The following is a 15,945-nucleotide window of genomic DNA, read 5'->3' as shown; positions in this document are numbered from 1 at the left end:
ACCACCACAATCTTTACAATCATTCCCCATATTGTGGGATCATGCTGGAGTCTCTTGCTCCAGTCTTGGGTTCTAGTGTAATCATAGAAATCAAATCACTAAATCAATGATACATGAAATACTTTATTACTGCCAAACCAATGGAAGCAGAGCACTAAGCATATTTAACACCCCATTGGTTACAGTTCAAAACTTTGCTTAGGGAATCAATTCTACAAATGTAAGACATAAAATAATTTTAGATGTAGAATGATGAAAAATCAGGAGTAACAAATTCGACGACTACAATTAAGGGTATAAAATGGTATATTTAATCTATTCTACATGAGTGCATTATTTCCCTTGTCTTTCAATAACTACACCTAAAGCAAGATCCTTTTGCCATAGATAAAACAATTACATCAGAGAATAAAATTAATAGACGCATCAAAGCCAAACTAAATTTCCACATGATTTTCTACATTGCCTGGTTCAAGAAGCAGACAGATCTGCAGCACAACCTTCCCCTGCAGACCGCACGCCTCACTGACAGCTGCAGAATGCACAGTGTCCTTCAAGAGGTGCTCACTCACCCAATCTGTCGGTTTGTGGATGGTGCTTGGGTGATGACAGAGCTGGACTGCGGGGAGGGCATGGCTTGCTGGATCACAACGCTGTTGTCATGGTTTGACATCCTGTTGTTATTGGAGTGTTGGTGAGACCCTGGTCCAGGCATAGCTCCTCCGACTGAATTATGCATTGAAATTGCCTATTAAAGAAACAAGAATGTTCATTTGCTTTGGTTATTGCACACTGCGTTTCATATATTGTTTTTAACTATGCTTCACTTAGACAGTACAGATCTATAATATGACCCACAGGTCAGTCCGTTTACTTTCTGCCAGGGCTGTGCATTTGCCCTTCTGTCTGGCTCAACATTGAATCTTCTCAATAAGATCCGACATAAACCAGAATTGACCTTTGTCCTATTTGCAGACTTCCTTGCAATGACACCTGATCTTACACTTACTAAATTTTTGGATCTTTTCTGTGATGAGCACTTGTTTTCGTGTAATATTCTGCCCGTTCATTGTATCCATCCTTTACCGTTGTTTACCTGAAAATCTCCAAAAGTGTTTTCGAAATGATCTCTTTAGCTAAACCTATAAACTTATATTTCCAATGGTGAGGTTTATAGAAATTGATAGAATGGAATGTGTCCATTGTACCTGACAGTGGTTCATATTGATTCCTACAAATACATGTCTGGGTGAATTTATTGAGATCTGAGGTTCCACTTAAAAATGTTAAGACAGACTATTAAAAAACCACATAGCAGTAATCTAACTTAGATGTGTAAATGACATTCCAATGTATTCAAATATTAGGATGCGAATTCGTTTTGAATAAGCTCTTAACATGACAGTGATATATATGCATGTTGTTTAAATGCATTTGCTTTGGATATGTATATTTGCAAAGGATTAACTTAAATTTCAGAAAAAAATGTTGATTAATTTCAATGTTATGATAGAACATTTTGCAGAGCTCTCTGTTACCTGGAGGTGTCCTAGAATTAATTATAACAAAAGATACCAGTAGGTCAAAAGGAAAGAAGGTAAACTGTCTGAAATTATGTGTTGATTAGGGAACAGTCACAAAATCCATACTTGGATGATACGTGGTGACCATCAAATGATTCCCATCAGATACCCATCCTGTGCCGCCCTACATCATTTGGGATCCTTCACCCGAAGGAAGTGATGTACAACCACTGGAGATTAGGTGAACTGTAACCTAATCAAGTGGAAAGAAACTCAAATGTGATGTAGAAGTGGAGATTTTTTTTTAAATAATATCCTATCCACACCCAACAATAAAAACAGTGCAAGGTAGTATTAAACATATAACTGCCATGACAGCCAAGACGGATGTCCGGAGTACCGACGGACAGAGCGGTGCTCCGTTTTTACCTGAGCTGTAGCCAGGTGAGGTGGAGCGTATATTCCCCACATATTGGGCGAATTTCAGGTGACATTCATTTCACTTTTATCAATTGTTCACATTACGAAGTAGCATTGACACAAGGTCCTGATGAAGCAGGAGGAGATCTCAAGACTCCATCTACCGCAGAAACATGTTGACCTTTAATCCATCTGAGTAGGTATATGTTTAATACTACCTTGCACTGTTTTTATTGTTTGGTGTTGATAGGATATTATTAAAAACATTTTTCTCCACTTCTACAACCCAATCTTAAAATCACTCACTGTTTTAACACTGTTACTTTAACACATTTTGTGCACTGCTAGTCATTCTTACCCTCCTTATGCCACACACATTAAGCCATCACATTTGAGTTTCTTTCCACTTGATTAGGTTACAGTTCACCTAATCTCCAGTGGTTGTACATCACTTCCTTCGGGTGAAGGATCCCAAATGATGTAGGGCGGCACAGGATGGGTATCTGTTGGGAATCATTTGATGGTCACCACGTATCATCCAAGTATGGACTTTGTGACTGTTCCCTAATCAACACATAATTTCAGACAGTTTACCTTCTTTCCTTTTGACCTACTGGTATCTTTTGTTATAATTACAGTACAGGGGATGATACCACTGTATGGTCATTAAACATTCCCCATTGATCCTCTTCATTGTTAATCGTCCTAGAATTAATAACATTCTGATCAGAAAAACAAAAGTTAACAAAGAAGACAGGATATAGTGTGTATTATTTATTAACCCTGAGAAAACTTATATTAGATCACTGCAAAGAACCTAGAAAACTCAAAACTTAATATCCCAATCCTGAATTTCTTCAAAAGCCCATATCTCATGTGGTCTAGTTTTGGAAAAGGACTACAGTAGTGGAAGTAATAATTAAACTTCACTAATCCTTTCTGTTACTCAACAAATTATGATCCTATTCTTAATATGGACAGTCCGAAAATTCCATTCAAATCAAGGCCTTAACCAATGATTAATGATGCAAAATGCAAAATGCATTGTCCGTAGACCTGTTTCTCTGACACGATACTTTGTAGAAAAACAGGCTATGACATTTTCAAAGTAGTGAAGCAGTATTATTTATTTTAAAATAATTTTATTCCAGGTTGTGGTATGCTAAAGCGGTCCTTAGATACCCTCCTTGCCTCCAGGGCCCTTCTGAGATTGCTTAAGTGTATGCTACCACAGCAGGTCACTCACTCTTTCCAGATACCTTTTCAAATGTATGCCAAATAATCACACCTACATTTTAACCTCTCAGGATTGCTTGAACACCACTGAGTTCTACATTTGGAAATATTTGGTTACAATTAAACCAAAGTAAGACTGATATTTTATTGTTAAGACTTATGCTTGTGTGGTCTAAATTCTTCCTTGATATTCCTCCCCTAGATAATCTTTCTTTTATTCTCCATAAGACCTGTCCTAGCCTGAGTTGTGTTTCTATTTGAACAAACCCTTGCTTATCATGTGTAGGAAAAAAGGAGGCATCTTGCCCAACATCAGTACATTACAGTACATTACATATTGCACACGTTTTGTTATTCTATCTCTTGTATTAGGATCTATGCTAAACTCCCTAAAGGATTATGCATAATAACTCATAACGCACCTTCAACACCTCAAGAATGAGGTAGTCATGTTGGCATTAAGCATTAGAAAGAGCAAGCACATGTCTTTTGAACCCGTACCTTTCATTTGGTTTGTCCTACTTCATCTTACAACAAAAATGAAATTACATGTCCCAGGGAGAAAGCAAAATGCAAACTGGATATTTCAGCTCACAGCCATTCCAATTACAGTTGAAGAGCCTTCTGAGTTTGTGTGAATAAACCCTGGAACTCTCTGACACTTCAACATTAGACTCCACAACAGTTTCATCACATTTCAGAAACTGTAAATTAATAGATTTAGCAAATTTCGGAGTTAAGGTCCTTTAGGGAATAACCTCAGCACAATTTGTGCATATCAAAGAGCTGTCCTGACTACACCATCCCTGGCTACACATCAGTTCTTTGAGTACAATGTGGAGTGACTTTGGTCTCACTTTTATACACCTTCTCTAGACAAAGAATGTGTTTCAAACTTTAAAAGCAGTTTTGGGGTGTTCTCTTTCAACTGACCTTCTAACACTGCTCTTCAGACACAGCCTTTGTGAGCAGTGAAATTCTCACAGTAGGTAGCACAGACGCACACATCACATGGGCACAATGAATTATGAGATCTCTTCACATGGCTGTTGTGAATCTTCCTGAAGCAGTAACCTTTTTTTTTTTTAATTTTTTTTATTGAGATGGATCAGAATATAAAAAACATATTTACAGATAACAGCTGGATAATAAAATGGTAAAATCAGACATTACTAATAATATATACATATAAATCTTATACAACTTCCAGATCTTAACAATCAACCAAAACATGTCACAAGACTAGCCTCATAGGAAAAAGTTACATTCCAAAACGGTGAAGGAGAATCAATCCAATCCTGATCGGACTAAGGACTGTTCAGAGTATTCATCTAATTTTTCTCCAATTACTAAGAGGAGTCCATATCTTCTTGCCATAATCTTTCCTCCTTTTACCTTTAAAGCTATATAGGCATTCCCCAATATTATGAGTCCCCAGCAATCTCGTTAGCCACATCTGAAAAGTGGGAGCTATCGGATCTTTCCAGGCCACCGCTATTAAGATTCTAAAAACAGCCACAGACAGAAAGATAAAAGCTTCTGCTTCTTGTTCAATTATAAGGTTTTCATCCCTGCCGATCAAAACAGTAGTAGGGGATAGAGAAATTTGATGCTCTAGCAGCCCCGATAAAGACTTTTCCATTTCTGTTAAAACTGGCGTAAGATTCTGACAAGAATAAAACATATGCAATAAATCCGACGGGCCTTGATTACACCTTGGACACCTAGCAGTATCTCTTTTACCCCATTGAAACAGCTTAGCGGGAGTATAGTAAAGGTTAAACACCATCTTGTAATGCTGCGCTTTTAAATTAGTTGCTCTTAGTACTTTTCTATTCAATGCAAGAGCATAATCTACATCTATATCTGGATCCCCAATTCTTTGAGCCCAGGCAGTTTCTATTTGTCCAATGTCATCTCCCAAACCCTGTAGAAGATAGCTATACCCTATTTTAATCTTCTTGCCACCATTCATTATGTACTTCATGATCGGGTTTAACTCCTGAATAGAAACCCTAGGTCTAAGTGACTTCACTGTTTGTTCTAATTGTTTATATAAAAGCCAGTGGTTCGTAGGAATACCATATTTTTGTTGCAATACATCAAACCCTAATAGTTCATCCTTACACATGACATCCCCCAGACATCTAATGCCCAACCTCTTCCATGTGCCGCTATTTCTGTTCTGTCCTAGAAGAGAGAAAGGGCTTGAACTCCAAAGATCTACTGTACCATTGATCTTAGGGATCTTGAGAAATTTCAGTATCGCCTTCCATGTACCCCACGCACTTAACATCACTTTGCTTTTGCTCCTTTTAAAATACAAGACATTGATTTCTCGTGTTAAGAGCCCCATAGCCCTTTCTCCAATTAATAATTCATATATTGTGGGGATTCTGTGAGATCCAGGTGACATCTCTAGAACATCATGTTTCAGTAAATAATTCATATGCAGCATTAAACAAACCCAGTGATATAACCTTAAATTAGATGCAGATAACCCTCCTCCCTCCAATGGTGCAGAAAGTCGAGCTAATGATCTCCTGATTTTTCCATATTGCCATAGAAATTGTGAAAACACTGCTTCCATTTTTTTCATCAAACCCTCTTCAACAAGTAACGGTATGGCACGGAATAAGTACAGTAATTTTGGAAACATTGACATTTTCAGTACATTCACCCTTCCGATCAAAGACAGATGTAGAACATCGATTCTTCTCAATTCTTTATCTATTGAAGTAAGTAAGGGCAGGTAATTTTCCTGTACGATTTTACCCACATTTGCATTGATTTTCACCCCAAGATAAACCGCAGAATCCACATACCTTTGGTCCCTTTTATGGATGTTCTTTGTACAAATTATTATTGTTTTTTCCGTGTTGAGCTTATAACCAGAGTACAAACCGAACTCCTGAGCCAGATGGCTTAATTCCAGTATTGCCGTTTGTGGATTAGTGGTAACAATTGCCAAATCATCCGCATACGCCAATAATTTGGTAGTATGTCCGTTAGTTATAACAGGGGCTATTTTATCAGAAGCGAGAATTTTCCTAATTAACGGGTCTATATAGAGTGAAAAGAGTATAGGGGAACAGGGGCATCCTTGACGGGTGCCTCTCCTAATCATCACCTCTTCCGACTGCAGGCCCATTGAAGTAATTCTGGCTACAGGATCCATATACATAGCTTTAATTGCTTTCCTGCATTTCTCTCCAAAGCCCCTTCTGGCCAATACATCCCACATAAAATCCCAGACCACGAGGTCGAAAGCCTTTTCGGCATTTAAAAGGATCATGGCCATATCTCCACCCACAGCAGCCATTGCATCAAATAGCGAGATTGCCCGCGCTGTGTGTTCCGTAGTACCTCTCCCTGGGACAAACCCATGCTGCCAGGGTGAAACAAGTTGACCAATAATCCTTCCTAGCCTTTTCGCCCATACTTTGGAATAAAGTTTGGCATCCGCATTTATTAGCGAAATCGGCCGATATGAGCCGGGATTCTCCTCCGGTTTTCCCTTCTTATGGAATATTACGATATTAGTCTGTTTCCATGTATCCGGGACCTTACCAGAGAAGATTATTCCATTAAATAAATCTTCGAGCAAAGGAAGAATTTCCTCTCCTAGAACCCTATACCCTATACACCTCTATTGGTAAGCCGTCTGGGCCTGCAGCTTTACCCGCTGCCAGTTCATTCAGTGCAATCTTTATCTCCTCTGCTGTTATATCTAAATCCAATTGCTCCTTGTCCTCCTCCTCCACCCTTGGGCATGGAGGTCCCTGATCTTGCAAGGGTGGTACCACCCCTGTCTCCTGATCGTACAGTTTCTGATAAAATTTCTGAAATACATCCATTATTGCTTTTGGGTCTGTATATTCTACACCGTTATACATGATCTTACCAATTTTATTACGATTTGTTTCTTGCCTAATGCGCAGCGCTAATGCTCTTCCAGCTTGTTCGCCTGTCTCATACCTCTTCGCTCTATGTGTTTGATATTCACAGATCTCCTTCTGTGTGATTATTTTTAAAATCTCGCCCTTAATCCGAGCCATATTTCTAACAGTTTCCCTACTATCCTTGCCTGAGACTATTTCCTCTATATGACATCTCTCAACCTCTGCTAGGTCTGATATGAGTTTTTTCCGCTTTGCTTTTATCCTCTTTCCTTAATTTGGCTGTACAACTAATCGTCTCACCACTTAATGAAGCCTTAAAGGATTCCCAGACTCCATTTCTGGAAGCACTATATCTATTAAACTCAAAAAATTCTTTCGCCCACTGTTTAATATGATTTACGAACCTTTCATCATTTAATAGTTTCCTTTCAAAGGTCCATCTTGTTGTTTTCCTCTGCATATTAGTCAATATCAAAGGGTTGTGGTCAGAGAATATTCTTGGTAATTTGGCAATTTTAACCTTGCCAATTTCCCCCATTGTCACAAAAAAATAATCCAATTTAGAATATTTCTGTGCCGGGTGGGAAAAATATGTAAACCCTAGATCCCCAGGCACTTTTTCTCCCCATACCTCCACCAAGCCATGAGACTGAATTAAAGAGCCGAGAGCTCTATTTACCTTACGTTTACGACCTGTGTATCTACTTCCCTGTTGCCAGTCCACTGAAATATTCATATCCCCACACACTATCATCGGGGTGGCCCAATTAGCCAACTCTTCTTCCAGTTTATCATAAACCATTGGCTCGTCTTCATTTGGGCCATATATCACACACAATGTAAATCCCAAGTTCAATTCCACTAGGACCCATCTACCAGAACCATCAGTTTTACTACGTTTCACCCCACCCAGATTGCAATTTGCTAAAATAGCCACACCTCTAATCATAGATGATTGCGATGAACATCCTATCATGGTATACCCATGCATATCCAGCAACTTCCTTTTAGCCCAGGGTATATGGGTTTCCTGAATGCACAATATGTCTATATTATTTGATTTGACCAAGTGACTCAATCTTTGCCGTTTCTTCCAGTCGTTTAGACCCCCTACATTAATAGTGCAAATCCTAATGTCTGACATTATTGACACGTTTACGTTTCCTACATTGTCTGTTATCCATGACTCTAATACCAGCCCCAGTCATACTCATTTCCATCTCATAGTTTTTCTTTTTTTTAATCCACCCTTTTCCCCCCTCAACTCCCTCCCCCTCCCCCTGCTCCCTCTCCCTCCCCTTGCCCAGCTCACAGCCGGAGCGCCCCCTCTCCCACCCCCCTTTTTCAGAGGCGCTCAGACCAATGGTCTGTGCACGTGATGGTTCGCAGCCCTGATTAAGGAGATTTAAGCCTGTGTCCCATCTTTAGTTCCTATGACCCCCCACCATATACAATACACACCAACCCACACTGTGTTCACACTGTGTTCCTGCTTTGTACTTTGCCTAAACTTAACAGGGCTTCCCTTTTGTCTAGATACTGCCGATATAATAATCACAATTATTATTACCAGACACTAATATCAATCATTGCTTAACATTTCTAGGCATTTTCTAGACCCCCTGCGAAATCAAGAATTCTTTGGCCTTAACCTCCGAGGAAAAATATAATGTTCTTCCGTCTTTGATTATTTTCAGCTGAGCAGGGTTTATCAGGTATGCCTGCATACCCTTATCCTGAAACGGTTTAATCATCTGCAGTAATCTCCAGCGTCTCTCCACCGTGATATGACAAAAGTCAGGGCGAACAAAGAAAGAGTAACCATCAACAGTCTTTTTTTTGTCAGGTCTTGCCCTCTCTGAAATTGCTTGCCTCAAATTAAAGTTGCCCAGAAAGATTAAAATTGCCCTGGGCTTGTCTCCCTCTTTCGCATTCTTGTGGATTTTAGCGGGGATACGGTGTGCCCTCTGAACCTCCCTAGAGAAATCCCAATCTTTCAAATCAGTAAAGGCATGTTCAAATAATTTGACAACGAATGCTTTCATGTCTGTATCCTCTGACCCTTCAGGGATTCCCAGAATGCGTAGATTGTTCTGACGCGATCTGTTCTCCAACGCCTCCAATTTCAACTGTATATCAGTTAACTGCTCTGTCTGCAGATCTACCTTGCTAGACGCCGCCGCCGACTCGGCTTCAGTTGAAACAACTCGCTCTTCCAAGTTATTAACCCGCTCTCCCAGGTTCACACACACCTTAGTCAGCTTCCTTACCTCCCCTTGCATTTTTCTGACTGCCGCCTGAGACTTACAGCTCTCCTGTCGAGCTTCTTCCCTGTGTGCTATTATTTCCTGGTGTATGACCTCCAGGAGCGACATTTGTGCCGTTTCCCCTCCAGGGCTATCCGGGATTGATTTGGTCATCGGCAGTTCTCTTTTATGACAGTGTATTTTCGCTCCCACCGTGGCTTTCACTGCGGTTATCGGGGGGCTAAATTTGTCCTGCTCCAAATATGCTGTCAGTATCTGAACCACTGACTTCTTGATCCAGACTATCTTCCTCTTCCTCCGACCATTCACCGCCCTCTGACACTGAGAAGAATGCCTCATTTGGTACTTCCTTTTTGTCACTAGTGTCTCTCCCGGTATCATCCTCCAATATCTCTTCTAACACTCGGGGTATCACCAATACGTTGGCCTCAGCTTCCCCTGCTGGACCCCCTGCAGGATCCGTTCCCCCTTTCTCGCACCCCTCTGTGCTTCCGGCCGTATTGGGCTGAGCAGAAGTAACTGTAGCATTTTGGGATACCTCCCCTGTGATATTGGGGCTCCCAGCATCATCAGTCTTTGTCATAGCCTGAATAGCCTCGATATTGGAGTCTTTAGAGTCTTTAGTTTTGCTCAACTTTTGAAATATATCAGATATTGGGGTGGTGCCCTGAGAGTCTAGATTTACTTTACTGCCCCCTTGCTGTTGTAACATTTTTTTTGCTGGGGAGACTTGCTTCTTCCTCTTATTGCCCTCTAGTTCCTTATCTGCCATTGAATCCGCGAGCTCTGCTGCAGCCTTCCTCCTTGCGGCGGCTTTGGCGCTTGCACTAATCTTGGGAGCCATGATTTCCCTCCTCCTTTCCTCAAGCCCAAACTGCTCCTTACCGCATGTAATCCTGTCCCGGTTATTTTCCTCCAAATTTAGGTCCGCAGGGGTCTCCAGGGCGTCCGGTATCCTCCCCTCTGCACTTTGATGCGAGTACACTTGCCGATTCGGTTGGGTCTCTGATTGCCGAGATTCCACTGACCGGAGCGGTCTCCTCCGCTGCTGGCTCCGTTTTGTCTGCGAGCTCCGCACCGTTTGTTTGGTGAGAGCTAACTCCTGAAGCAGTAACCAGGGACAGACAATATGGCAGAACTAACCTTCCACTGTTTAAAGAAGCTGTCTTCTTCCTCCATCTGGAACAGTGCTTAACCATGGGCTACTAAAATGGATCCCACTGCTTTCGTGACTCAGACTCTCACATGCGCACAGCATCCTGCCACCATGCGTGTATAACAGGCTCACTGTACATACACAGACACTCAGCATACACACATGATGCCAGGTTCTGGGGTACACATAACAGCAGAACTTTCAACAAGATAGGTCAGTAGGCCACATTCTCAAGGACACTGATAAAAGTTCTGGTCACACTCTCAATCACAAAATATGGTAACCGGCCACCACAACTTTATGTGCAACACCCAGGTCTAGGATAGTAGACCGCAGGTTACAAGACAAGTGTTGGACATTGCATTGTCAGAGACAGGCCTAGGCCTTTACACACACACACACACTAGATTAGTACAACAACACTTCCAAAATAAAAGTTAAGATAATAGATTCACATGAAGTCGGGCACGTAGGGCAAGGGAACATTTTTCTAAACCACATGGTTGCCGTTCTTATTCCAATAGTGATTTTTCCAGCTCTAAATGAAGACTGGGGATACAATAATAGGTAGGCAAGACAAGACTGCAAGAATCACTAGAACCTGAATCAATAACAGAACATGTGGGCAACAATGCTCTGTGTTGAAACACTAATGGGTGTTGTTCAGAGATACCAGTGGGAGACAAACATGGAAGGTGTTCAAACAAGACAAGTAAGAGTAAAGACAATAAAGATGAAAGCAAGAGGGATAATATGGCACTGGAAATCCCTGGCATCTTTAACAAGTATTTGCAATGCAATAGGTCTCGCATTTATGAGAGTTTGAGCTATTGGAATTGATAATGACTATGCTTTTTATGTACGTGTTGTTTTTAAAGCAGATAAATAAAAGGTATTGTCATTCACAATGCCAATAGCTCAAAGTGAGATCTATTGCATTGCAAATGCCAGCAACCGTCCAATAAAAATAAAAATTAAAAAGCGTTTGGATGAAGCTATTTGAGAAAATAGTGCTCAGAGACTGTAATTAAAGTCTACTGAGTAACAACACATGTAACATGGGGTGTCAGCATGGGCGGTTACAAAATGAGACAAGGCGGTACTAACCCCTTCCAAGAGGAGTGGCGTGTATATTAAACAATGTCATGGGTTGAAATATGTAGACTACAACCCTTTGCTTCCTTTCCACAGCTACAACCCAATGAGTATTTTGATGCCTCTCTCTGATTGTTCAGTTATTACATCCAGATGTACCATGCAGTAATGGACATACACCTGTTGGCTTTGCCAATGCTTGACAGCAGTTTCAGGACAAGGAGTAACGATTTTGTTGTGACTAAATTGAATTGAAAAGTTTCAGTTTTGAAAATGTGACACTGCAAATTAACCATTATAATGCATGTGGAAGCTGTAGTCATTTTCAAGGTGGCTCACTCACTTGCTTTCTCTCCCTTTCCATCACACTCACTCACTTTCTCTCCCTTTCCTTTACTTTCCTCTGCAACCTCTGTTAGACCCATGTGCCCTCTTACTCCACACCTCCTTCTGAGACCCCAGTCTGTATATCTTAGGCCTCATTTATTTCTGCTTCAGCACACTCTTTTAACTCTCACCTTCATCGGGCTCCTACACACAGAATAAACCCATTCACCTGTGAGGTCTGCATTTTCTTTTACTTCCATTCTTTGGAGTGCGAGTACATTGACGCCAAGACAGCTGTAGGAGGTGGAAAGTCTTTTTGGAGACTGGGAGGATATTATATTTACTTGTTGTTGTGGGATTATAGATGTCCCTGTGCTTTTTGTTCATTTGCTTATCTGCAGATTCATCTCCTACGTTATTTGTGCCTGTCTGGAACATGACTACCTCTGCCTTTAATTGATATGACAGAGTTAACGTAATCCTTCATATTACGTCTTCCTTGCAGGCTGTAAGAAAGTAAATCAACCAGCAACTTGGAGACTACGTGTTTGGTGAATACACCTGGATTTCATACGGGACTCCCCTATAAGACTTTCTAGCCCTGACGAAGTTCCTACGGGAACGAAACGCGTTGGTTGAGGCCGTTTTAAAGAATTGGAACAATAAAGAAATAAAGAACTTTTTTGAATATTACAACTCTCTTGGACTCCTACTTTTGGTGCACCATCCCTACCTATAAGAATTTGTATCTGCCTCAACAGTGGAGCTTCTCTGCAGCTAGCTCCGGATGTTCTTTGTGCACAGTGTCTTACGGACTTGCCCAGATTCGAAATTTAAGTGCGAAGCCCTGGTCAGCTGCAGTTGTGTTGTTTTGAATCTTTTACTTTCATTCTGTTAGTATGTTGTATATTTTGTATCTCCTTAACAAATAATCACAATTACAATCAATCCAATTACCACTGCTCTGTACGATTCACAGAGAGGCCAAGGATTACATCAGCATGTATTCTGAACAACTTTATGATCCACTGACAGACTGTGAGAAACTAGCACTGCCATTGGCTTGAACTCCAGAGTTCTCAGTCATGGCTCACTAGAAACACACCCCCCTCGTACCCCCGTACAACCTGAGCTGCCACTCATACAACTCGGTTCATACTACACACTATACAAGAGTAAAATGCTGCACACATAAAAAACACAGAAACATGTCATGGAAAAAGCAAGCAATCTTAGGGAATAGCATAACACAGCCCGACAGCAACACCTCACGCCACATGCGGAGAATAACGCCTGCCCGCCCTTGGCAGTTCCACACTCTGGGCAGACACCACGGCTGCCTGTGCTTTACAATGAGCCCCTCGCCCTCCCTTGTGCGACCAGGAGGACAACTCAGCAAGCGCTGTATCCAACCACACTGAGGCAAGGCTCGTCACGGCGCTGGACTCCGGCTTCCAAGAAACAGGGTGGACATTCCTAATGTATCGAATCGTTAGCCTTGTTTAATATAGGGGGTTGGCCATGCACTTTCCTCCCGATGCACCTTTTCCTCCCGATGCACCTCGAGAGGATGCGAGGATGCTTAGGATGGAAAAAGAGAAGCGAGATACGCACACAATTGATGGGGGTGTGTCCTCGAGGCAGGCATGTACAATATCAGCATTTTCTTCTTTAAGTGTAAAGTGCCCTCGAGCCCTTTGGCCAAGTTCGGCTGCAAGGTGCAGGGCGTAATTAGTATTTTGTTTTATATAGTTTATATAGAGTGAACTTGGCCCAGGCCATTAAAGCATTTTACACGAGAAGCAGAAGTTTTACTTTAAAGCATACTTTTTTGCTTTTAAGGCATGGCTAGATTTGAGAGATGTGTTTAGAACCACAGGATGTTCAGCCGACGCTGGGATTTCACCTCCCTGTGCCATAAAAAAACAAAAAGTATGCTGTCATGTAGAACTTTTGCTACTTATGTAAAGCTCTTTAATGCCCTCCTGCCAAGCCTGTGCTATCTATAACTGCAAAAAACGAGTATCATTTGTGCCTTGAACTTGGCCGATGGACGTTAGGTGCTCTGACAGACAATGGCACTGCACCCGTCCACTCTAACTGAGCGTGGCCATTCCAGTGTCAGGAGCTCTGGCTGTTAAAGCAAGTCTACTTACTCTTACCAGATGGAGTGTAAGGCTGCTGGAGCAACCTGCCTCTGGAATACAACGGCCACTAACTGTTGTGCGCCCACTTCCCAGAGCCTGCCCCCAGCATCACAGCATGCCACTAGTTCAGGAGTACCCGGTACTCAATGAGTCGTGCCTGGCTGGCCACCTTAAGTCCCTCGTGTATGTGCGTGTAGCAGATTCCTGTCGAATCACACATCATTTGCATGCAAAATCATTCTATCATCCCGGAGCCCCACCTCCCTTCCACCCCTGCACATGCACACAGAGGCTGCGGCGACACCCGTCAAGCTGTCTGCATTGTGTGATCCTTGTTACCGTTAATAAAACGTGATTCTGGGGCTCCAATCAGGCATCTGCCCAGAAATAAGGTTAATTAATAATCTGTATGACTATGAAAGCAATTTGAGTGGAAGCACCGAGCTTCATACTTAGTTGGAAGGTGATTTGTTTGAGCCCAGTGAGTCCGGGTGTGGAAGGGTGGTCAGACACAATTGGCTCTTGTTTCCTTCTCATCTTTGGGTGGCGGGGTCCGCTCACAGTGCCGGTGCTGTCATCCTCTCTGCAGCTCCCATTTAGGGGTGAATGGTCCGGAGAGCACGTTGTAGCTTTGGGTACTGGGCACTCCATTAAGTACCGACATTTCCCTCTTTGGAAACGCGTCTTATCTTGTGTAAATGACTTCTTTTCCCCGTGCCCTGTTTCCTACATCTACAATGACGGAGACACTGCTAAATGCTGGGACCTTTTTCATAAATGCAAATCTTTTTTTGAGAGGTAAAATCATAGCCATTCACTGAAATTGGCAACAGTGCTTCGGAAACAGGAGCAACTATCTGCGAGCTCTCAGTGGTGCGTGCGCACAACAGCGGAGCGGGGGCGAGGTAGTCTGTCGTCTGTGCCGCGCTGATGCGCGTGCTAGACACCGTTGGGAATGGGCGGAGCAAAGGGGGACATGCGCCCGCCTTTGCCCAATTGCGTGCCTTATTTGTGTAAAAAAGAAGACGCTCAAGCCAATGGCAGTGGGTGAAAGCCTGATCAGTTTTCAGAACCCCGTACAAGAGGTCTCGCTCTGCACGAGCAGTATTGCGCACTGCAACGCGAACAGTGCTGCGCACTGCAACGCTAGGCGCGAGACCTAAAAGGGTGATTTAAAAATGCAGGCCTATGTACTGCAGAATTACAGAGAGAGAGAAAGGGAGAGAAGCATTAACTGTATCAAGACGCTCAATAAATGGTGTTCTTTACTGGGCAATAGTAACCATTTTGACAAATTGCACTATCCAGTCCAAGTTCTTAAAACATAAAAAGAAATGTGTGTCCTCATTTCACCAGATATGCGTCTGCAATTCTTTAAAAGCCGCCCTTCCAACCTGTGCACCCCGCGGCTGCTGCATTTGCTTTGGTCTGTACCCAGGAGCAGACCTGCCCCATTGTTGGTGGCTTGGTGTAATCATAGGACCGAGAGGAGCTATACAAGCCCCAGACCTCTACCCCACGATGTAAAGGCCTGCCAGATATTCGAACAGTTCTCATTTCCTCCTCCCTGGTCCAGTCCGGCCATTGTGGAAGCAGCTTTAACCCAGTCTTCAAGCTTGGGGGGCAAAGGATCTCTCCAGTTTCCCGCCATGCTATTAAAACAAGGTATAGCAATAAGCCTCTATGTGCATACCTCATCTTCTTTCTTAACGTACCATCATCCCCAAAAAGAACCAGAGTCACATTTAAAATAATTTTCGCTCCAAAGATACCACAAAGGGATTCCTCAACTCCCCTCCAAAAAGCAAAGAGTCTGGGGCACTCTTAAAAGATATGGAGGTTGTTGGCTTTAGTAAGGTCGCATCTTGGGCA

General features: G+C 42.3%; 1 protein-coding gene across 1 annotated transcript in view; it reads right to left on the bottom strand.

Annotated features, from left to right (window-relative positions):
* Positions 1-15,945, bottom strand: part of CREB5 (cAMP responsive element binding protein 5) — a 1,158,307-nt gene that overhangs the window by 665,411 nt on the left and 476,951 nt on the right. The window contains exon 5 of the mRNA XM_086941709.1: positions 573-748. Within this exon, the coding sequence (XP_086797835.1) occupies positions 573-748 (176 nt within the window). The remainder of the gene's footprint in view (positions 1-572; positions 749-15,945) is intronic.

Source organism: Lissotriton vulgaris, chromosome 10 (genome assembly GCF_964263255.1).
Source record: "Lissotriton vulgaris chromosome 10, aLisVul1.2, whole genome shotgun sequence".
In the NCBI taxonomy this organism is placed as follows: Eukaryota; Metazoa; Chordata; class Amphibia; order Caudata; family Salamandridae; genus Lissotriton; species Lissotriton vulgaris.
Note: the sequence above shows the minus strand (reverse complement) of the source record. Positions and strands in the feature narration are given on the sequence as shown.